At 43.2% G+C, this 25,231-nt stretch overlaps 1 protein-coding gene across 1 annotated transcript in view; it reads left to right on the plus strand.

Annotated features, from left to right (window-relative positions):
• The first annotated feature begins 1,372 nt into the window (after positions 1 to 1,372).
• The window catches only part of LOC129712072 (zinc finger protein Gfi-1b-like), a 34,802-nt gene continuing 10,943 nt past the window's right edge, over positions 1,373 to 25,231 (plus strand). Inside the window, 6 exon segments of the mRNA XM_055660246.1 lie at positions 1,373 to 1,571; positions 9,941 to 10,068; positions 18,028 to 18,101; positions 18,103 to 18,190; positions 21,962 to 22,227; positions 24,479 to 24,616. Coding sequence (XP_055516221.1) covers positions 9,957 to 10,068; positions 18,028 to 18,101; positions 18,103 to 18,190; positions 21,962 to 22,227; positions 24,479 to 24,616 — 678 coding nt within the window. The 5' untranslated portion in view covers positions 1,373 to 1,571; positions 9,941 to 9,956.

Genomic DNA, 25,231 nt, shown 5'->3' on the forward strand with positions numbered 1-25,231 from the left:
GGCACTTATGTGAGAAGCTGGGAAGACTTCTTAGCATAAGGGGGGGATGAGAGTTATCAGGGCAAGGATAAAGTCGTGAAGGTCCATGCGTGTAGACAGCAACTCAACATTAATGATGCTGTTATTTTATTATCACAGAAATAAACCGTGAATTGTTTACACATTATAAAATCAGAACAATCCACACTGGGGAAATGTGATGCCTAATGTGAATGAGTGGCACAGGTTTCATTGTCAACACAAAACGCAATGTCCATTATGAATGTTATGCATCAAAGCGTTTTTAGTTTTACCACCAAAAATGATTGGCATTCTTAATAATAGTTCTAAATTTACCGATATATTGTTTTGTAAGTGAATCAATCACTATCACCTCAGTTTCTGCCTTGACTGGTTGTGGGCTTTTTGTTTTATGTTCATCTTTATCTATTTCAGTGTCTATTCCAAGCATTTCTGCCAGGTCCCTTCTCCCCCTCTTTTTAGACGAGTTCTCTTCGGATTTAAATCTGTCTTTGTGGCTCTGACATCGTGTTTGAACATTTTTTCCAAGTTTTCATCTCTCTCTCCCTCTCTCACTGTCTCTCTCTCTCGCTCCCTCTCCCTCTCTCTCTCTTACTCATAAAGTAAGAACAAGCATATATAAAACACGTGCCAAGCCAGATATTGCACCCCGGGCAGTATTAGTGTGGTGCTAATCGTAAAACGAGTTCCAAAGGAGAGAACAGTTGCTCTGTCGGGAGACGTGGATGTGGATGGTGATCAGAGGGTAGTCAAGATGGAATTATGAAGGTAAGCTCTTAGTGGATATCTCTGCCTCTGATATCTGTGTACATACCTCTGAAGAAGGGCTCAACCCGAAACGTCACCTATCCACACCTCCTCCGGAGATGCTGCCTGACCCGCTCAGTTACTCCAGCACTTTGCTGTGTATTTAAGTCTGAATTTCCTTTCATTCTATTGTGTTTTGTTTGTCCGTCTCCATTTGTAGGATATACCCGATCAAACTGCAGGCGTTAGAAATACTCACAAGGTCAGGCAGCATCCGTGGTGGGAGAACTGATCAATGTTTCAGGTCGATTCTCTCAGACGCAGAGTCTGCCTGACCTTTAAGTATTTCAAGTACTTTATTTTAGATTTCCAGCGCTCGCTGTGTTAGACTATTCTGTGAAACTCTATAACTCTGGACATTGTCCCGTGTTTGTGTCTGCACCTCTCTCCTCTCTGTAAAGTCTCCCCGGCGTCAGAACAGCCTTGTCCCTTTCCTCCCCGTGCTATTGGCTCACGCATGACTTGCAGGGGGGGGACAGATTTGCGGAGAATATAATTATCAGATTGAAAAATCAGGGCGGGCTAAAAAATAAAAAAAAACGAGAGAGAGAAAACGCCAAAGCATTAGAACCCAGCTGAATTGAACGCGTAGATAATACATGCAGAGTGAGCCGAGAGTTTTAGTACAACTTCAGGTGCAACCTGCCCCGCAGGTCCGGGAGTTCGGACTCCGGTTACAATTCACACAGGAGCAACCAACACGGGGGTTCAGCGACACGTCCCGGCTGCAGCCTCCAAACTGGGTGAGTGTTAAAACGCAGCGGGACGCAGACAAGATCAAGGAACAGCCAAGCAACCCGTCTGTGTGGACGCGGGGAACTGCAGATGCTAGTTTACAAACAACAACAAAAAAACACAAAAGACTCTGGAGTAACTCAGCGGGGCAGGCAGCATCTATGGAGAACGTGCCACGGATGCTGCCTGACCCAACTGAGTTGCTCCAGTCGCGAAATGGGTGACATTTCGGGTCGGGACCCTGCGGACGGGCTGGGGTTTGAGGTGCATGCGATGAATGTTACAGAGGGCGATGAATGTGGTCCATGGAATGGTGGTCCACGGGAACGTGTGCTACAGAATAGTAGGTACACAAAAATGCTGGAGAAACTCAGCGGGTGCAGCAGCGTCTATGGAGCGAAGGAAATAGGCAACGTTCCGTTGCCTATTTCCTTCGCTCCATAGACGCTGCTGCACCCGCTGAGTTACTCCAGCATTTTTGTGTACCTTCGATGTTCCAGCATCTGCAGTTCCTTCTTAAATGCTACAGAATAGTCTTGGTCTGTGTATTATGCTCGGGGCGGATTATGAATCGGATTTGAAAGGTAACCGGACCTGAATAGTAGATTTATCCTGGTCCCTGTCTCTGCTGAAGCCAGTTCGACCTCCCCCCCCCCCCACTCCCCCCCTCCCTCACAGTCTCAAAGAACCATCCCCGTCTCCCCCCCCCCCTTTCCCAGCCTCCCTCGATTTTATCCCCCCCCCCCCCCTCCCTCCCATCCCAGTCTCTCCCCAACTCAGTCTTCCCCAATCCAGTCTTTCTCCAATCCCAGTTTCTCGCCTCTCCCAACAAATGCAGACTATTCCCAAATCCCGATTTCTTCTCGATCTTATCCACTTTAAATATCGATATCGCCTCGAAATAGTCTCCCAAGAAACCCAAATCTCCCCAAATGCAAATCTTTCCCCATTCACGGTGCATCAACAGCAAACTAATCCCACTTTGCCCCCAATTCCAATTTCTCCCCAGTTCTCAAGTCCGATTTAACTAGGGTTGATTAAAGGACTCCCCATCAACGTGGTCAATTGTTTTTTTGAATGATATATTTATAAGAGATCCTCGGGATGTTGCCTGGGCTTGCGGGCTAGTTGTAGAGAATTGCAGAGAGAGGTTGGATAGGCTGGGTAGTGTTGGAGTGTTGGAGGCTGAGGGGTGAGTTTAATAGTTCAATTGCTTCTTTATTGCCACGTGTAGCAGGTACGGTGAAATACATTTTTTTTTGCATATAGCTCAGCAGGTTTACTAAGATGTACAAGATCACGAGGGCCATGGATAAAGTGTCCGCTCGCTGTTCCTTTCCCCAGGGGTGAGGATTCTAAAACTAGAGGGCATAGACTCGTGGTGAGAGGGGAGAGATTTAAGAGGGATCGCAGGGAGAAACTTTTCCCCACACACATATCTGGAATAAACTGCCAGAGGAAGTTCCCGAAACGGATATAATGAAAACTTAAAAAAAAAAACATTTGGACAGTCAAAGGTTTAGAGGGCTGTGAGCCACATGTAGGCAAATGGGACTAGTCCACTTTGCCAACTTGGGCGGCATGGACAAGATGGGCAGAAGGGCCTGTTCCCGCGCTCGTATACACACCTTACCCTTCCATATCTCTGTGTCTCCCTCTCCCCTGAGTCTCAGTCTGAAGAAGGGTCTCGACCCGAGACGTCACCCATTCATTCCCCGCCAGAGATGCCGCCTGTCCCGCTGAATTACTCCAGCATTTTGTGTCTATCTTCCGTGCGACTCTATTTGTCTAAACGACTGAATTACTTGGTTTGGCTGAGATTACCATGTCAATTTTCACTTCGCTATGTAAACGCCATCAGGTTGTAGTACAGGATTTATATTGAAAAAAATAAACACTTGTCCATTTAATTGTGGCTTAATTTTTTAATAACAATCCTAATGTACACAAATCCGGTGATTTTGTTCAAACTACGCTCAACATTTCTAGCGAGAGGGCGAAATAGCACCAACACACCAGGTGTAAAGGTGTGTAGAAGGACGAGTCGCCTGCCCATTCCTCCGCTGCCCGAGCCGCTGTGTTTTATCGGGAGTGTAAAGGTGTTCGCAGGGATCTTGGTGTTAATTCAATCACAGTTCCGCAGGAAGGCAGCGTTTCACTCCTGATGAAGAACAGACACCTAGGCCGGTTTCTCTCCTCTCCCAATCTCCGGGTCGGGACACAAAGTGCTAAAGTAACTGCCATTTAGTAAACCTGTCATTTAGAACGGAGACGAGGAAACACTTTTTCTCACAGAGAGTTGTGAGCCTGTGGTATTCCCTGCCACAGAGGGCGGTGGAGGCAGATTCTCTGGATGCTTTCAAGAGAGAGCTGGATAGGGCTCTTAAAGACAGCTGATTGGGAATAATCAGCCACAATCACATTGAATGGCGGTGCTGGCTCGAAGGGCCGAATGGCCTACTCATGCAACTATTGTCTATTGTCTAACTCATCAGTTCAGGCAGCATCTCTCCAGAACATGGATATGACCTTTCTTCAGACTTAGATTGGGAACACTGATACCCCCCCACCCCCCTCCACCCCTCTCATCCCTTCACTCAACGGGACAATTGTAGCAAGAATGAGATGAGCTCACTCGATAATAGTTTGCCTTTGAGGAAATAAACTTATTTCAGAAGATTAAAGAAGATTTCCCTAGTGAAATTTGAAAGGAAATCCAAGTCAGAGGTGAAAAGGAGACAAAGGGGGTTACGGATAAGGACAGAAGAGGGGGTGCGGGATGTACAGCCGGAGGGAGGGGTAGACTGTCTCGTTTCTCCCGACCCAAAACGTCGCCTGCCCATTCCCTCCACAGATGCTGCCTGATCCGCTGAGTTACCACTCCATCGTTTAATCGTGAACGCGGTTTTCCGTCAACCGTGGCAGCGTGGCCGCTTTCTTATCTTTCGGGCATCCAAACATGAGTTCAACCTCACCCCAGAGAGTCCAGGTGCATTAGTTGCATTTTATTGCCTATTCAAATCCGAATGATTTTGATAACCCCGCTGACTCACAGAAGCCACAGTGCCTGGTTAGTCAGAGGTGCTATTCCCCAGGCAAGTAGCTGGGCCCTAGTAGTCCCATCTGCTTTCCGGGGCTCCAGTGTAGACTCGCTAGTGTTATTTTAGTAAGGAGTTTTCTTCAGTGCCTTGCCAATATTTACTCTTTTAGGTTTTGATTTATTAATATCATTATACACATTTGTGTATTGTGAAAAGCTTTTTATTATTTTGCATGCTGCCAATCGGTCGTGGTACCTTGCGTGGTGAATCTGTGGAACTAGTGGACTCGAGGGATATGGGGAGAAGGCAGGCATGGGTTATTGATTGGGGGCGATCTGCCATGATCACGATGAATGGCAACGTTGGCTCGAAGGGCCGAATGGCCTCCTCCTGCACCTATTTTCTATGTTTCTATGTTTCGTCGACACAGAAGGTTGTGGAGGCCAAGTCAATGGATATTTTTAAGGCAGAGATAGATAGATTCTTGAGTAGCAAGTGTGTCAGGGGTTATGAGGCAAAGGCAGGAGATTGGGGTTGAGAGGGAAAGATAGATCAGCCACGATTGAAAGGCGGAGTAGACTTGATGGGTCGAATGGCCTAATTCTGCTCCTAGAATTTATAAAATAATGAGTCTTGACATCATGTTTGGCACCGACATTGTGGACGGAATGTCCTGTTTCAACGCTGCACCTTTCCATGTTCTATATAAAATAGTCTTGAGTGTCAACAGGTATAACTCTGCCGAATGGCCTAATTCTGCTCCTAAGACTTATAGACATGAACTTGTGAGGAACTTAGCTGCTCCTTTTTGTCTAGTTAACAACATTGATGATCTTTCAAAGTTGGCTCATTGGCTGTAAATTGCTTGGAACATCCTGGTGTCAGGATTGGAACTTCCAAACCTGGCCAATCCTGCATCAAGAACCCAGCATCGACTGTTCATTGTATCTTTCTTCTTTCCTGCTTTGTTCCAATAGACAGTAGACAATAGGTGCAGGAGTAGGCCATTCGGCCCTTCGAGCCAGTGTGATCATGGCTGATCATCCCCAATCAGTACCCCGTTCCTGCCTTCTCTCCATATCCCCTAACTCCGCTATTTTTAAGAGCCCTATCTAGTTCTCTTGTGAAAGCATCCAGAGAACCTGCCTCCACCACCCTCTGAAGCAAAGAATTCCACAGACTCACCACTCTCTGTGAGAAAAAGTGTTTCCTCGTCTCTGTTCTAAATGGCTTACTCCTTATTCTTAAACTGTGGGCCCTGGTTCTGGACTCCCCCAACATCGGGAACATGTTTCCTGCCTCTAGCATGTGTCCAAGCCCTTAACAATCTTATATGTTTCAATGAGATCCCCTCTCATCCTTCTAAACTCCAGAGTGTACAAGCACAGCTGCTCCATTCTCTCAGCATATGACAGTCCCGCCATCCCGGGAATTAACCTTGTGAACCTACGCTGCACTCCCTCAATAGCAAGAATGTCCTTCCTCAAATTAGTAGGATCCATCATTTAATCTTGAAAGCTTAAACTTTCTTCCATGGTATTTATCAGGGAGTGTCACTTCATGGATGCACGGATTAGAGGAAAGAATATCATTGACTATAAATCACTTGAGGCAGTAAAAAGTTTTATATCAAACTCATCTTTTTTTAAATGAGGATATAGAGATTTTAAGAAACAATTAAGATAGACACAAAAAGCTGGAGTAACTCAGCGGGACAGGCAGCATCTCTGGAGAGAAGGAATGGGTGACGATTCAGGTTGAGACCCTTCTTCAGACTGATGCCAGATTGAAGAAGGGTCTTGACCCGAAACGTCACCCATTCTTTCTCTCCAGAGATGCTGCCTGTCCCGCTGAGTTACTCCAGCATTTTGTGTCTGTCCCCCTGTGACCAGACAGGTTTCTTCTGGGTGCACCACTTTCCACTTTATCCTTTGTGAATGTTCTAAAGTTTCAGAGACTTTATACAGTTTGGGGGTCGTAGTATATTTGGGAATCTATTAATGCTTTTTAATACAACATACTGCTCTATACAAATTTCATAGTCATATTGGTTGGGCTGGTTATTTTTTACCAATACTGAACACCCCAGTCTACGAGACACACAAGTGAAAAAACCACAAATATGCCTGAAATACATTGAAATGCCAACATGTCAGAAATGCACAGGAAAACCTCAGCCAGTTTTTGAGCCTCCTCATTCTGTCAATAATCTTCCGTCAGGCCAGGGGAGGGGGGGGGGGGGGTTAGTAAGGAAGAAATGATGAAGTTAGAGAGAAAGAAAGCACAACGGCAAAATAACAATTAGATATTATTTACTTTTGCCAAGATTTTCCATTGTGCTTCCTCCCTTTCTCATCTCTTTTGGTGACTGAGCCTGGCGGGGTGGAATATGTTGGTGAGTTACCGGATGAGCCAACACAGAATAAGGCCACTTTTCCCTTTGTGACTCTGCTGCTTCTTTGAAACAGCTTTACATATACAATCTAGAAGAGGGCAGGCTGTCCACTCCTCAAATCTGTTCTACTTTTCAATAAGGTCACAGCCACATTTTTACCTTGCCCCATTGCCTTGAATCCACTCAGAGCACGATGGTGCAGCTGCAGAGTTGCTTCCTTACAGCGCCAGAGACCCGGGTTCGATCCTGACCAGAGGTGATGTCTGTACAGAGTTTGCAAGTCGTCCCTGTGACTGTATAGGTTTTTTCCAGGTGCTCCGGTTTCCTCCCACACCCACAAAGACGTACAGATTTGTTTGGTAACATTGTAAATTGTCCCTAGTGTTAGTGTATGGGATCATTGCTGGTTGGAGTGGACTCAGTGGGCTAAAGGGCCTGTTTCTACACCGTATCTCTAAACTCTAGTCTAAATCATGTCTCCTCAACCCTTATGGATAGAACATTTTGAACGGACATTACCCACTGAGTGAAGATGCTTTTCCTCATCTCTTTCTTGAATGACAGGCTCCTGTTCACCCTGGTCAGAGGAAACACAAATCAGACATTTATTTTATAAGGTCCTGTTCTTCATTCTTCAAACTATAGAAAACCTACATCCACTTTACTTAATTTCTCCTCGTCTGACATTCTGCTAATCGATGTAATGGACCTATGTTACTCTAGTTCTATTGCATCAGCGAGATCAGGCTTGTATACAATATACTAGGTGTAACTTCACTAGGACTGTATGTAATTGCCATAAGGCTACTTTGCTCCTGCATGCAAATCCTTACGCTATAAAGGTCGTTACTATTTGCCTTCCTAATGTCGCGGGGTAGCTACATATTAACTTTAACTTATCTATGTCCCTCTTAATACCAACACCTTTTAATCGCTCATAACTTAAAAGATCCTCTATTCCTATTTATTTTTACCATTAACCTCTTGTGTGGCACCTTGTTAAAGGCTTCTGGAAGTATAAAAGCACCATACCGACAAGTTCACAATTAACTATTACTAGTTACAACGTCAACAAATCCTATTAGATTTGTCATAAAATGATTCCCTTTCCTTTGGCTCCATCTAGTCCTGTTATTATTTTCTAGTCATTTCATGACTTCATTAATAGTAGCATTTTCATATTAACCAATGAGCAGCTAGCTGGTCTGTTTCTATTTATTTATCTGTTTGTTTTGTCCCCCTTTCTTACGCGGTGGGATTAAATTTGCGACCTTCCAATCTATGGGAACCATTCTCAAGCCAATGGAGCTGTAGGAAGTACATCATCATCATCATCATCTCTGTAGACAATCCCTCAAAATCAAGGATGACTTGGTTCTACTCCAGTTCTGGTGGAATCTAAGTTGATCTAAGGCTGATGTGGGAAACACAGCCTCCTTTATAGATGGGGCAATGAGTTTCTAACAGGACAAACCTACCAATGTCATTTTTATCTTATCTTTTTTTTTACCCTTAATTTTATCCTTGTAATATCATTGTACCGTTGACCCTGTGTTAACCTACATATGACAGATAAAACTGAACTGAACTGAACAAGTGGAAAGTTTGTGAGGTGGTGCGGTCCATCTTCATTCCTGACACGTGGACCTCGGTGCTTCTCAACTCCTCTTTCTTTTGTAATTTAGTTGACATTTGTTTTCAAGGAGGCTGTGAGAACACCTTTGAACCTTTCCCACTGTCCACTTTTTAATCTTTTCCAGAGATAGAGATCGGAATCAAGTGCTTGTTTCTGGAGTCTGATATTGAGCTTGCAAATGAAATAGCCTGCGCAATGGAGCCAACTGAATTTTACTTGGATACTTGCAACCCCTCAAGAATCTGAAGAAGGGTCTCGACCCGAAACGTCACCTATTCCCTTTTTCCAGAGATGCTGCCTGACCCGCTTTATGTGCCTATTTGTGACCCCTCACTTGTCAGTATTTGGACCAGGGGTGTCGTCACCTTTCTGATGGGTTTTGATAAGTAAATGTTCTCCGCGCTTTTGTCAGAAGGACCCTGTTGGAGTTCGCTTTCCCTACTTGTTTCATGCCAATTGTGCTTAGCCAGAGGGTTGCCAGAGGAGATCAGTTTGTTGGATGCTGATCAAGGTCAAAGCAGACATTTTGCTTGGCCTCTTGACAACGTGCTGTTAAAAAAAGAACATCATACTTCAGTTTATTCTACTGATTACTTTAAATCAAATCCGAAGTGACATTTCTGCTGTTGGAAACAGTTTCTTCTTATTTACTCTGTTAAAACCCTTTCATAGTTTAATCCCCCCCCCCCCCCCCCCCCCCCCCTTAACTACCTGTGCTCAAAGGAAAACAAGCCAAGCTTCTCTGTTCTCTCTATAATCCCTCGCCAGTGGCAACTTGGTGCAGCTGGTAGAGCTGCTGCCTCACAGTGCCAGAGACCCGAGTTCGATCCTGACCATGGATGATGTCCCTTTTCTTTCTGTGACCGCATGGGTTTCTTGCAGGTGCTCCGGTTTCTTCCCACATCCCCCCAAAATATGCAGGTTTATATGTCAATTGGCCTCTGTAAATTGTGTGGGGGGAGGATGGAAAAGTGGGAAAACAGAACCAAAGTGATCGACGGTCGGCTTGGGCTCAGTGGCCAAAGAGCCTGTTTCTATAAGCCACTCAATTCAATCAATGAAACTGAAGATGCATATCGCTGAATCCATTCATATAAACCTACTCACACCTTTTGTTAGCGTATCAAGACTTGGAAGTGACCTGTCGAGGGATGGTTGGGAAGGAGTGGGAGAGATTGTTCGCAGTTTATGGATGGACACTTGGGGTGAATGATTTGAATGTCCTTCATCAGGTTTGGAAAATGCAATTTATGATCTTGAAAACATTTTTTTCCATTCTTTTCTCCCCTCCCCTCCCCTCCCCAGTGCTCTACAGTTCACAATGCCAAAATCATTCCTGGTGAAAAGCAGAAAAACTGGCTCTTTTAACCAGCCTCGATACAACGATGATGAAGTGTCAAACAACCTGGAGCCGGTGTTGACACCTCCTGTTGGTGAGTTTCAAAAGTCGAGAGCTTCACAGCCCAATTAAAGCAATAGCTCAACAAATAGAAATACAATCAACAATAAACCAAAAAATTAATAATCAGTAATACTCAGTGACTAGACCCTGTTTCCTGTAAGCCGTGGGGAATACGAGGTGTTATCGCATGTTTCTTGTCATGATGGGGTGGGGAATGTGGGAGATGGATTTCATGAACTGATTATGACATCAGTGCTGTTTTAATCTCAGTACTTTTCCTCCTGTCTTCCAATTTCTCTTCTTCATCATCATGATTTTATTTCTCTCTCTCACTGCATTCCTTTTCTGGTCTCTCTGAAAGCCCCTTGTTTCACCTTGGTTTAACTGCCCCGTTACTCAGAAATTCTTCTGGAACAAATCTTAGTTATTATAAATGGAAAACGTAAGATGAAGCGGAATAAGTGTTATTAGAATTTTATAAAATAAAGATCGGAAGGACTTTATAAATTGTGAGTATTGAACCTGGAAAAGAAATGGCGACCTTCCACAGGTGTGGTTCAATGGTTTTATTGAATGGTTTAGTGCTTTTTTTAATATAATTTATGATGCTTTTATAACTAATGCACTAAGATGTTATATGTACTTTATGATATATTTTAATATGCAATGCATTTTTATGTAATGTTGTCCCTTGTCTGGACCTCGAGTCCGTAATAAAGTTTATTATAATTAATGGACTAATGGACATAAATAAACACAGTTTGTGTTTACTGGAATATGGAAGATTAAAGAATGATTTGATTGAGAATTTTCTGATTTTTAAATGGACACAAGAATAAACCTTTTTCCTTGTAGGCAACAAAGTACACAACCTTCACATCTGAGCCATACTCTGAAGTTTAAATACTCGGGAACATGCAAAGGGTGACAGCAATATGAAATGCTCTTCCACAAATACAGATTTTAAGATTGTGTCCCTTTTATTCTTGTGCCATTGCTAGCAGAATTGTGAAATTGGACAAATCTGGTCATTTCTGTATAATTAACTGTATAAAAAAAGTCTTGTTTGGCTACCAGCAATGGAAGACACATTGCTTTTTAAAACAAATTCTTTGAACACTTTTCAATTAATTCTTGAAGTTGATGGAAAATGTCAAGAGGTTTATTTGACTGACTGTCCAAAAAATATCCAGTCGTGTTTTGGAAGGCGGGAAAATTGCCAGAATTGACATTTCGGGTGACCTATGACAGGAGAGGGTGGGAGGGTTAAAGGAGATCAGATGACACTCAAACACTCGCAGGTAGAGTCTGAGTTCAGGAAGGCAGTTAGTTCTATGTGGAGGGTGCACTGAAGAGAGACTTGGAAGCTAGGAGACCAGATTCCAGCCAAAAATCATAGGTGAAAGGGAAGAAGAAACTGCCGAAATAAATGCTCAACCAGCCAAGAATCAAGTGTTTACATGTAAACCCCGACCAGATTGTTATTAATCTCTTCAATAGGAGAAGGGTTTTGGCAGACAGTTGGGTTTGTGTTGCTAATAGTAAACAGAGAGATCATTATCCTTTCGTGACCAGTACCTGTGACAGTGTTTTCATGAGGGGGACGAGTCTGAAAACTGTAATCCCAACTGCAGCCAGGGGGTAGTGAGATTTGCATAACCCGGGCAGTGAAGGAGGCTCCACTCTGTTATATAAACAAACAAGAAGAACAGTCCGCCACAGGCAAGTGATCGCTGGCTCGCCCGGGAAAGGTGCTTGCGATAGTGCGAGGACACTTCTGATTCCACTTCACAATTCTGTCCCAGAGAAGTGGATTGAGCTCGCCCGGATTGCCATATTGAATTACATATTATAGAGTATAGGGGGGGTTTATCACTTCTGAAACTTTTTTGATGTCAAAGGAATCAAGAAAAAACACAAATAATGCCTTAGTTGATGAAATGCAGTGAGCAAACGGCCAATGTTTGCCAAGCACTATGGCTGCTGTTGTCCCTTCAGCTCTCGCTTCTATCTACCGTCATTTCTCCTCACTTTTGGAAATCTGAAGTAGGCTAAATGTCTCTCACGCTTATCCCAATTTCCATAATTATTTACAGCGCAAAAATTGACAATTTTGGCGGGTTTTAACGGGCCCGCTACGCTGAAAACAATGGTCAGTGCCTACCTGCAGTACATTGCTTGTAATCCATTGGGAGTAGCGTAGCAACAGGATGGGTCATGGGTCGTGACGCGACTGCCGTGAAACCTCCCTATATATAAGCACATACGATAATATAATATACTATTATATACTATAATATATATTATAAATATAAGTATCTATATATTATATTGTAGCGGCGCCTTCTCAGACCACTAAAATATATTACTATATACTTATTTATTAACAATATATAAACAAAAAATATATATTCACAAATATATATATCAAATAATTATATTATATTATATATAACATAATTTGAGATTTTATATCCTGAATATATAGTCAGGATATATTAATATCCCGAAGATTGTGTTGTGTGCAGTTCATGGGACAAATACATCAGTGGCCCGATCTAATACATCTCCAATGTTCTCCAGAGATGCTGCCTGACCCGCTGAGTTACTCCAACACTTTTTGCTTTTTTTATGCAACTACCAGCATCTGCAGTTCCCTGTTTCTACTTTTAAACCACCTAAAGTCATGCAGCACAGAACTTGACCCTTCGGCCCACTGCATGCATGCTGGCCCTCAAATACCTCCCTGCATGAATTCCATTTGCCTGCACTGGGGCCCCACTTCCAACTGCTCATTGTAACACCTCCACCTGCCTCTTGGGTGCTCCAGATTTCAACCACTCTCTGGGTGTAAATATTATCCTTTAAATCCCATCTAAATCACTGAACTCAGTTTAAAACTTTAGTCTCAGGTTTAGGCTTATTATTGTCGCATCTGTCGAGTGAAAGTGAAAAGCTTTCCTTTGCATGCTATCCAATCAGAATCAGATCATACGATTCATTAATACAATCAAGACAAACTTAAATACAATGGTAGAGCAAAGGGGAAGATACAGAGTGCAGAATATAGTTCTCAGCATTGCAGCGCAGCAGTTCCATACACAAAATCCAGTGTCCGCTATGGGATAGATGTGAATCGGACAGTACTCTAACTTATGGAAGGATGATGAATGGTGGGATTGTCAGACCTGCAGGAATATTGAAGAGAATATAATTAGAAAACTTAGAAATGTTGCTGTATTTACAAGTAGAAAAGAGAATTAGAGTAAAGCAAGTGTATCAAATGAAAATAGATCCTCTGGGAAGAGCGCACAAAGAGGGAGTAAATGAAGATCCTGTTCCATCTAAAAGCATCCTAATGCCCCTGTGTCCCACTTAGGAAACCTGATCGGAAACCTCTGGAGACTTTGCGCCCCACCCAAGGTTTCCGTGTGGTTCCCGGAGGTTGTAGGTGGTTGCCGGAGTTTGCAGGTAGTGGAAGCAGGTCGGGAGACTGACAAAAACCTCTGGGAACCGCACGGAAACCTTGGGTGGGGCGCAAAGTCTCCAGAGGTTTCCGTTCAGGTTTCCTAAGTGGGACAGGGGCGTTAGGCTCTGTTCTGAAGAAGAGAGAGATTGTTTTTCCTGTGTTTTCACTAATGTTATCCCTTAACCAATAACATCGTCATTATATTGCTGATATCCTACATGGATGAAATATTTGATTGGTTATAACATGTCCCGAGTCATTTTGAGAACATGGAAAATATTATATAAACGTACTATATTTCTCCATTTTGCAACTAAATCGTCATGTCCTTAGCATAAGTCTATGCAAATCTATTCACAATCTCTCCCAGAGAAGATCATGAATACAATGAGGAGGAAGTTGTACAGAACTTGAACAGAATCCAACTGGAATAACTAGATTTTATTCTGTTTGCTGCACTTCAGCACAGATACGTTTGTTTTGGAGAGAGTGCAGCACAGATTCACCAGATTTAAACAGGGGATTAAAGAGCTTGATGGTGAGAACATGCCTTGCCTTTATTTGTATTAGGAAGGTAGGATTGATTTAATTAGGATGTTTAAAATTATAAAATACTTTGTGATAGATTTGAATAAATAGTTTCCTTTGGTACGAGGGCATGTTGTTAGTCTTGGCAGGATTAATTGGTGATGGTTTCCCAATTTAATGGGGAGTAAATGAGAAAAACGACTATGATCCCTTTGCGGCAACTCCGCTGGAATATTGTCTGAAGATAAACTCAGAGGTGAAGTCCAGATGCCCAAACAGCTGGGCGTCCACCATGTTAGCTGATAGGTATCTCAGCGTAAAGGTCTCCACAAGGTGTTTGTACACCGGTTTCAATGGTTCAATGGCATTTTATTGTCACATGCATTTAAATACAGTGACATTCCTTGTTTGCATACAGTTCAGTAAAATCTTACTGAACATAAGTGCAAATATACCTAAGTACAAAATTGCAACGTTTGTAGTGGAAGAATAATAGATTACACTGAGGCAGTGCACAAAGAGTCCCCATGTTTCCGTTGCCATCTTGTCTCCTTTAAGTTTCAAAGTTCTTAAAAATATAGAGTCTTATCTTGGAGCAGAGACGAGAGCAACACCACAGTCACACTCATTGCACCTGTCCACCCTGAAGATAGACACAAAATGCTGGGGTAACTCAGCGGGTAAGGCAGAATCTCTGCAGATGTACAATCAGTGCTATTTTAGTGACTATCTGCACGGGGTGTTGTACCTGAGGTCCAAAAAGTTAAAAACTAAAATTTCACATTTTTTAAATGACAAAAAGATTACTAATGCTTAAAAAATAAATATTATTAATTAAATGAGGTGGTCGGGCCCTTAAAGAGCTTAATCAATTTACAAGATGATGAACTGCCATAGACCAACAACAGCAAGGAACAAAATTCGAACCGGCACATTTTTCGTCAACAAAATAGCATTGGATACAATGAATATCTTGCTAGTAGCCGCATCACAGGTGCTTAGACAACAGACCACACACAAAAATGAATTATACATAATTATGCATAGTTTACACATAAATTCTGCAAGACAATGAAAAGAATAAAAAGCTGTCCAAAAAGAAAGACATTAGTGCAAAAACCCAATTAGAGAAAAAATGTCCATGGTAGTGCCAGAGGTGGTCCGTAGGTTTCCACTGTTGAGGTAGGATTAGGATTGTACGGGATGATTCAAGAACCTGCTGTTGTAGGAAATATCTGTTCCTGAACCTGGTGCTGTTGGGCTTAAGGCTTATGTGCCTCTTGCCTGATGATTACATGATGATCAAAACGAACACCCGCCCATACTCCACTCTGTCCATTTATACTCTGTCTTCCCACAGCCTTCTCCAAAGAAAGAGAGCAAGTCAAGTCAAGTTTATTCCTCACATACACATACGAGATGTGCGGTGGAAATGGAAAGTGGCAATGCTCGTGGACTTTGTGCAAAAAACAAACAAACAAACGAACAGACAGAATGGAACAGAATCACATATTCTTTTACATATTGCATATTGTGGGAGGAAGGAAAAAGGCAAAAGGAAAAAAAAACAGCAATTTAAAAAAAACAGTAGAATGGTACAGTAGAGTTAGTCCCTGGTGAGGTCGGAGTTTACAGTCTTTGTTAGTTCCTGGTGAGGTAGGAGATTACAGGATTAGATCGCCCCCATTGCCATGCTGTGAGAACGGAGAGTTCGAGAAGGAGTTTCTGCCCTCTGGGCAGAAACTCCTTCTCGACCTCTCCGTTCTCACAGCATGGCAACGGAGGCGATCTAATCCTTCCTGAATTAGCATCCATCATCCCCGGATCCATCCTTCAGTTGTATTCTCACGAATCTTTCCTGAATTCTCTCTGTTACCTTCAAACCCTCTCTATAATGTGGTGACCACAATTGATGACAAGACTCCAGTTGAGGCCAGACCGATGCTTATAAAGGTTCAGCATAATGGCTATATACTCCGTGACTTCTATTAGAAACATAGAAACATAGAAATTAGGTGCAGGAGTAGGCCATTCGGCCCTTCGAGCCTGCACCGCCATTCAATATGATCATGGCTGATCATCCAACTCAGTATCCCATACCTGCCTTCTCTCCATACCCTCTGATCCCATTGGCCACAAGGGCCACATCTAACTCCCTCTTAAATATAGCCAATGAACTGGCCTCAACTACCCTCTGTGGCAGAGTTCCAGAGATTCACCACTCTCTGTGTGAAAAAAGTTCTCCTCATCTCGGTTCTAAAGGATTTCCCCCTTATCCTTAAACTGTGACCCCTTGTCCTGGACTTCCCCAACATCGGGAACAATCTTCCTGCATCTAGCCTGTCCAACCCCTTAAGAATTTTGTAAGTTTCTATAAGATCCCCTCTCAATCTCCTAAATTCTAGAGAGTATAAACCAAGTCTATCCAGTCTTTCTTCATAGAGTATAAACCAAGTCTATCCAGTCTTTCTTCATAGAGTATAAACCAAGTCTATCCAGTCTTTCTTCATAAGAGTGCATATTGATACAGCCAGAATTGTGCACACCTTATTAACCATTTTCTCCCACCTGTCAAACATTTATCTACGCATTTCCTTGGTTCCCTTTGCTCTTGCACTCCTTTTCGAACGGCATCTTTATTCTATATTCTATGTTCCCATTCTTCCCAACAAAATCCACCACTCATATTTCTCTTTGTCAGCCATACATCTGCCTATTCCACTGGCTTGATTATAGGATGAGAGGGAATCTTACAGAAACATACACAGTTCTTAAGGTATATTGGACAGGCTAGATGTAAGAACAATGTTCCCAATGTTGGGGGAGTCCAGAACCAGGGGTCACAGTTTAAGAATAAGGGGTAGGCCATTTAGGACTGAGATGAGGAAAAACATTTTCACCCAGAGAGTTGTGAATCTGTGGAATTCTCTGCCACAGAAGGCAGTGCAGGCCAATTCACTGGATGTTTTCAAGAGAGAGTTAGATATAGTTCTTAGGTTCCTACAGAATCAAGGGATAGGGGGAGAAAGCAGGAACAGGGTACTGATTTTGGATGATCAGCCATGATCATATTGAATGGTGGTGCTGGCTCGAAGGGCCAAATGACCTACTCCTGCACATATTTTCTATGTTTCTATGTTTCTATATTGTACTGCAGTCTATCACTATATTGGCAAGTGTTGTGTTACCTGCAAATTAGCTGCAATGATTCTTTTCCTTATAATACTTTAAATATACTTCCTTGGTCAGGACATCGTGACTCTATAGATGCCACTTAGAAATGCATTCTCTTTTCCTTCCCCAACATAACTAGACAATAAGAAACAAGATCTTGTGACGTTTCTTTGTGTTAATATTAAAATCTTGTGTATTTTTTAAACATAATATCAAAAGCTGCAGCATTGAGCGGTTCAACCAAGGTACCGGATTCAAATCAGTTGTATTCAAATCTGACCTGTTGACTTGTTGAATGGAAGGTGGAGGGTAACAGGCATTATTCGCAAACCACTTACATTGTTGGAGTGACTTCACACAAGGAAAGGCCTATAGCTGAATTAAAATTGGCCCAGTTTCCTTACAAAGAGAGCTGAGGTGAGATTAGGTTTAGTTTAGTTTAGAGTTACAGCGCAGAAACAGGCCCTTCGGCCCATCGAGTCCGTGCCGACCAGTGGTCCCTGCACACTAACGCTATCCTACACACACTAGGGACTATTTACAATTATATCATGCCAATTAACCTACAAACCTGTACGTCTTTGCAGTGTGGGAGGAAACTGGAGCACCCGGAGAAAACCCAAGTGGTCACAGGGAGAACGTACAAACTCCATGCAGACAGCACCTGTGGTCAGGATCAAAACATGGTCTCTGGTGCTGTGTGGCAGCGGCTCTAGGGCTGCGCTGCCGTGCCGAGTCAAGAGTTAATATCGGTGTGAATATATTATTCTTCCGTGTAAGATGTCAGAAATCTGATGAGCTTTCATTGCTTCTCTGTAGATTTACCCATATGGTCTCCAGTAGAAAACACGGGCCCCTCCACTGGGCCGAATATCCCTGACCGTGAACATGAAGCAAGAAGACACTCCATTGGAGAATGGCGGAGACTATCAGAGAGGGTCCTTGAGCCTGACTAAAGCTGCTACATACGACATCCCTCCAGGTACCAAGATCTTATGCATAGAACCGGCACATCAGCTCACACTAAAAAGGCTTGGTAGGGTATAGAAATATTCACTTGCATACTTGATTATCACAAGACCCACTTTACAAACAAATCTTATGAGCAAGGAAAGGCTTGCATGTTATGATCATTTCATCATCTTTTATGTTATGCATGTTACGGTGCCTTTCATTATCTAAGAATACCCCAGGAATTTTTTTTAAATCAAGTATTTCTAAAGCAGAAAATATAACAGTGATTTGTACACAGCAATTCCCATGGATCCTGATATTGGTAGCCACAGCACGATAGTTGACTGGCCCCATTTCTTTTCAATTTAGTGCCATGGGGTTCTTTAGAATCCGCCAGAGATGACAGCAAGTCACACCTGAAAGAAAGAATCTCCAACTGTGGGGCACGTCCACCGTGGAGAGTTGCCAATTGCAGTTAGATGTAGATCTATCTGATAGATCGGATGACTGCTATTGACAGTCAGTCAGCATTGGGTGGGTCTTCCTGCAGTTGTATATCTTTCTACAGAGTAACTGTCAGTATCTTTATGTTGAAATAGAGAAAATGGGACAATATTGTAAATTTGTCCCCTTAAGTCATGAACGGACGTGCATATTCATGGTAAGTTCAGACTGAGTTGTTGAACTACCAGCGTTTGTTTCAAATCGTAAATGCAGTAAAACAATAATCTGCTATCCCATTGATCATGGCATTCGGCTTATTGGGTGATGTTTCCCACGCTCCCGTTAACTCACTTGGGTCCCGTATCCTGCACTCCCATTAAATCCACTGGGGCCTGGTTCCCGTGATCTCTTTAAACTCTCTTGGTTCTGTGGAAAAGTTATTAGACTGTCATGTAACATCTAACAAATATGAATTAGAAATTGGGTATTAACAGGAACAGCATCCATAGGGCTGGACAATCTGTCAGTCAGGCTTCATCAAAGCGTTGAGCATGATGGATTAGTTGAAATGTCAGTGTATGTTGAATTTGTAGACTTATCGTTGATTATTTTGATTGAACAACCAACCATTATTTCATAAGTTATAGGAGCAGAATTAGGCCATTCGGCCCATTAAGATGACTCCACCATTCAATCATGGCTGATCTATCTTTCCCTCTCAACCCCATACTCCTGTCTTCTCCCCATAACTTCTGACACCTGTATATAGAATAGGTTTGAATGACATACACTTCAGTTTATTGACACTTGTATCGAGGTACAGTGAAAAGCTGGTGTTGCGGGCTATCCTGTCAGCAGAAAGACGATACATGATTACAATCGAGCCATTTACAGAATGTGAGTTTGAATTAATACTGAACAGCGGTTTTAACATTGTGAAAATATCTCACTAGAGTTTAATCAAGCAAAGTTGAACAACAAGGCGTGCAAAGCCACATATTAAGGACTGCTGAAGTGTATCTTTTAAGGGACATAAAGAAAGAAAGAGGTAGAGAGGGAATTTAGTTGGGGTAGGGGAAAGGCATGAAGTGAAATTCCAACACATATGGTTTAGCAGCTAAATGTTGGCCTGCAAATGGTACAGTGATTGAAGTCAAGGGTAAGCAAGAGGACATCCTGATGTTTTGGAGCTAAGTGGAAGCAGCGACCAAAGGGATGAGTCTTGGTGCGAGTGAAGGTAAAACCAGCAGAGTTTTAGATTTAAGATAGACACAAAAAGCTGGAGCAACTCAGCGGGACAGGCAGCATCTCTGGAGAGACCCTTGTTCTCGACCCGAAACATCACCAATTCCTTCTCTCCAGAGATGCCGCCTGTCCCGCTGAGTTACTCCAGTTTTTTGTGTCTTCCTTCTGTTTAAACCAGCATCTGCACTTCCTTCCTACACATTGAGTTTTATTCCTAGGGGAGGGAATGTGGAGGCTGTGAGATCACCCAGCTTTGAGCTGGGAAAGATGCATCAAAATTCATAAATTAGCTGAGATTTGAGAGAGAGAGTCTGAAATTTGTTGTGGTAGAAAGAAAAATGAATTTCACTGCAATCACTGTTTTGTGGATCTCATGTCAAGGCTCTTCAACTGGATACATTCCTGGATATTTCATTGTATCAGTTTGAAGGGGAACAGAGGTATAGATTCAAGATTCAAGATTCAAGGGAGTTTATTGTCATGTGTCCCAGATAGGACAATGAAATTATTGCTTTGCTTCAGCACAACAGAATATAGTAGGCATGAATACAGAACAGATCAGTGTGTCCATATACCATTATATAAATATACACACACATGAATAAATAAACAGATAATGGTCTATTAATGTTCAGGGTTTTGTTTCATTTGAGTTTAATGGCTGTGGGGAAGTAGCTATTCCTGAACTTGGACATTGCAGTCTTCAGGCTCCAGTACCTTCAGATTCAGATTCAGATTCAATTTTAATTGTCATTGTCAGTGTACAGTACAGAGACAACGAAATGCATTGACAATGAAATGCATTGACAACGAAATGCATTAACAACGTACCTTCTACCTGAAGTTAGCGGGGAGATGAGTGTGTGGCCAGGATGGTGTGGGTCCTTGATGATGCTGCCAGCCTTTTTGAGGTAGCGACTGCGATAGATCTCCTCGATGGTAGGGAGGTCAGAGCCGATGATGGACTGGGCAGTGTTTACTACTTTTTGTAGTCTTTTCCGCTCCTGGGCGCTCAAGTTGCCGAACCAAGCCACGATGCAACCGGTCAGCATGCTCTCTACTGTGCACCTGTAGAAGTTAGAGAGAGTCCTCCTTGACATACCGACTCTCCTTAATCTTCTCAGGAAGTAGAGGCGCTGATGTGCTTTCTTTATAATTGCATCAGTGTTCTCGGACCAGGAGAGATCTTCAGAAATATGCACGCCCAGGAATTTGAAGCTCTTGACCCTCTCTACCATCGACCCGTTGATATAAACGGGACTGTGGGTCCCCATCCTACCCCTTCCAAAGTCCACAATCAGTTCCTTGGTTTTGCTGATGTTGAGGGCCAGGTTATTGTTCAGTAGCGGGTAGTTAGAATATAGAACATGGAAAAGTTGAGCACGGGAACAGGCCCTTTGGCCCACATTATCCATGCCAAACATGATAACCGCTCAAACTAATTAACACTCCCTGCACATGATCTATTCCCTGCATATCATGTGCCTAGCTAAAAATCTTTAAAACACCACTATCGTATCTACTTCCACCAACACCTCTGGCAGCACATTCCAGGCACCTGACATCGTCTGTGTTAAATGTTTTGCCCCACACACTCCTTTTAGACCTTGCCCCTCTCATCTTAAAGCTCTGCTCTCTTAACTTTGAGTTTGGAAGGTACAGCGGGTCAGGTAGCATCTCTGGAGAAAAGGAATAGGTGACGTTTCGGGTCGAGACACTTCTTCAGTCAGTTTAGTTTAGTTTATAGATACAGTGGGGACACAAGCCCTTTGGCCCATCTAATCTGCCAACCAGCGATCACCTGTACACTAGTTCTATTTTACTCTCTAGGGACAATTTACAGAAGCCAATTAGCCTACAAACCTGCACATGTTTGGAATGTAGGAGGAAACCAGGGCACCCGGAGTAAACCCACGTGGGTCACAGGGAGAACATAACAACTCCGCACAGACAGCACCCGTAGTCAGGATTGAACCTGGGTCACTGGGCTCTGTAAAGCAGCAACTCTACCGCTGTGCCACCGTGCCGCTGCCGATGGACTTTGGTGGAAATATGAAATGAAATGAAAAATTGTGCACGTAATTTTCAGTTGTGTTCCTTTCTGTTGCAGGGTCAGGAACCCTTCTCTCGAGATCTTCTGGCAATAAAGAATGTTTGCTGACCTCCGCCCACAAGCCAGGCTTTCCCTGGGGCCCGTTCCAGAACATATACGACTTCTGCCATCTCTCCCCCAGCTTCCAGTCCTCTCTCTTGGTCAACACGGGTGGTCTGTACAGGACCCCTGTTTCAAGGCCACTGGAGATCGACCAGCCCATTGACTACAGCACACATTACTCCTCAGGATCAAATGCTTACCACTGCATAAAGTGTAACAAGGTAATTGCTGTAGATGCTCAGTAGAATTGGGGTTTGCAGTGTGATGGGGCTGTGGAGATAGTTGGCCGCCTTCAGTCAAATTGTAGCTTTCTTGTTGTCAATTTTTGAAGGTTGCGGGTCGCACAAACACCTCTCAAATCCAAATCAGATTTCCTTTCATAGTGGGATTGTTTAGATAGGACCCAATTCCCAATGAGATGGACTACACTGATCTCCTGACAGTAGAATATGAAATTAAGTTCATGTTAAGTTAAGGACGGCACGGTGGAGCAGTGATAGAGTTGCTGTCTTACAGTGCTTGCAGCACCAGAGACCTGGATTCAATCCCGACTACCGGTGCTGCCTGTAGGGAGTTTGTACATTCTCCCCGTGACCTCGTGTTTTTTCTCCGAGATCTTCGGTTTCCTCCCATGCTCCAAAGACGTACAGGTTTGTAGCTTAATTAGCTTGGGTTTGTATACTTGATATATGTGTAATAATTGTCGCTAGTGTGTGTAGGCTTGTGTTAATGTGCGGGGATTGCTGGTCAGCATGGACTCGATGGGCTGAAGGGCCTGTTTCCGCGCTGTATCTCTAAAACCTGTGTTAATAGCGAGATGCCATTTTGTTGCCAAAACTCTCTCCCTTTTACTTTAAAGTAAGTTTAAAAGCTTCACTTGGGACTCATTCCAGAACATGTATGACTTCTGACATCCTGACCCTCTTAGTCATTATCATGATGCTATTTGTAGTATCTTATTGTGTGCAAATTAGCTTTCTTATTTATTTTATAACAACAGTTAATACATTCTGGGAAAGGACATGTTTTAAGTGTAAATCACCTGAGATAGTGAAAGGTTCTATATCGAACTCATCTTTTTAAAGAGAGGATTGAGATTTTAAGAAAATATTGTGTCATTGTTATGTGGGAGATAGACACAAACAAGACACAGCGGGTCAGGCAGCATCTCTGGAGAAAACGAATAGGTGATATTTGGGAAAGAGACCCTTAACGTCACCTTATCCTTTTCTCCAGAGATGCTGCCTCATCCGTTGAGTTACTCCAGCTTTTTGTGTCTATCTTCAGTGTAAACCAGCATCTACAATTCCTTCCTACACATCTGTTGGAGACCAGTTGAGGCCCCCTTTGGGAGCCATGACCTGTAGAATGTGGGGACATTCAAAGGTCAGTGTGGTCCATCTCATTGAGATCAAAACACAAAGTGCTGGAGTAACTCAGCGGGTCCGGCAGCATCAGTGGAGGGAATAGACAGCGATGTTTCTGGTTGAGATCCTTCTTCAGCCTGTTCTGTCCTATTGGGAGTGAAACACAAAGTGCTAAAATAACTCAGCGGGTCAGCCAACATCTAGAAGAAATGGGCAAACATCTTGATTTGGTGTTTAAGAAGGAACTGCAGATGCTGGAGAATCGAAGGTACACAAAAAAGCTGGAGAAACTCAGCGGGTGCAGCAGCATCTATGGAGCGAAGGAAATAGGCAATGTTTCGGCCCGAAACGTTGCCTATTTCCTTCGCTCCATAGATGCTGCTGCACCCGCTGAGTTTCTCCAGCTTTTTTGTGTATCTTGATTTGGTGCCCTTTTACAGACCCGAGCTGAAACATTGCCTATTCATTCCCTTCAGAGATGCTGCCTGACCCGCCTAGTCACTCCATCACTTTGTGTTTCACTCAAGATTCCAGTACCTGCAGTTCCTTGTGACTCCATCTCGTCCAACAATCCCATTATGAAAATTAATTTGTTTAGGATTTGAAGTGTAAATAAGAAACTGAATTGGAATGAGGAAGAGAACGGGATTTGGAGTAAGAACAGGTATGAGAACGTGAATTAGAATAAAAATGAAACCAGTAGCGGGAATTAGAATAGGGTGCTGTCTGTGTGGAGTTTGTACGTTCTCACTGTGACCACAAGGGATTCCTCCAGGTGCCCTGGTTACCTCCCACTTCCCAAAGATGTGCGGGTTTGCAGCTCAATTGGCCTCTGTAAATTGTCTCTAGTGTACAGGAAGTGGGTGAGTAGTGGGATAGCGTGGAGCTAGTGTAAACGGGTGATCGATAGTCAGCGAGGGCCTGTTTCCATGCTGTATCTCTAAACTAAACTAAGAATGAACAAAAAGCCTTCTGCTTTACTTTGTTTCTCGGGTGAGAAGCCTCACATGTGCGACATGGAATGTGAAATAAAAATAGAGAGATCCTTCTTTCAGTGGGGAAACCTCATGTGGCCCTTGCACTGATAATGGTCTTCTGCCAGCAGGTCTTCTCCACGCCCCACGGCCTGGAGGTCCACGTCAGGAGGTCTCACAGTGGCATCCGACCCTTCGCCTGTGACCTGTGTGGGAAAACATTTGGCCATGCCGTAAGCCTGGAGCAACACCTGAACATCCATTCACAGGTATTCAAGTCAAGTCAAGTCAAGTCAAGTTTATTTGTCACATACACATACGCGATGTGCAGTGAAATGAAAGTGGCAGTAGTCCAACAATATTCCAACCCTTTCCAATCTTTCTGATGTTATCAACGTGGCACTTTGATGTCATGAACCCATTAAGTGGGGGGGGGGGGGGGGGGGGGGGGATGTGCTGTGTTCAGGAGCATCTTCAGGAGAGGAGTTGTCCCCATCCCTCAGTGAGAGTTCTTTCACGAGGATCAAAGCTGTACCTCAAGTAGAGTCAGCAAACCCTGGAAAGAAAGACTGTAACATTCAGTGGCACGTTGAGGAGAGGAAGGGCTCCACCCATAAAGTGGACCAGGGGTGGGGAACCTGTGGCCTTAAGGCCACATGCGGCCTTCCAGGCCATTAAGTGCGGCCTTTTGAATGAATCCAAATTTTGTTGAACAAATCCTTTTATTTTTCTTAACATGTTTTTGTTCGTCTTTTATTATTTTTATTTTAATCTTAAAATGACGTATTTAAAATGCCAAAGAGTAAAAGAAAATTCAACTAAATAATCCTATGTCGAATTGAAGTTTCTTGGATGCGGCCTTATTAGATTACAGCTAACTTAAT

This window comes from Leucoraja erinacea, chromosome 31 (assembly GCF_028641065.1).
Source record: "Leucoraja erinacea ecotype New England chromosome 31, Leri_hhj_1, whole genome shotgun sequence".
In the NCBI taxonomy this organism is placed as follows: Eukaryota; Metazoa; Chordata; class Chondrichthyes; order Rajiformes; family Rajidae; genus Leucoraja; species Leucoraja erinaceus.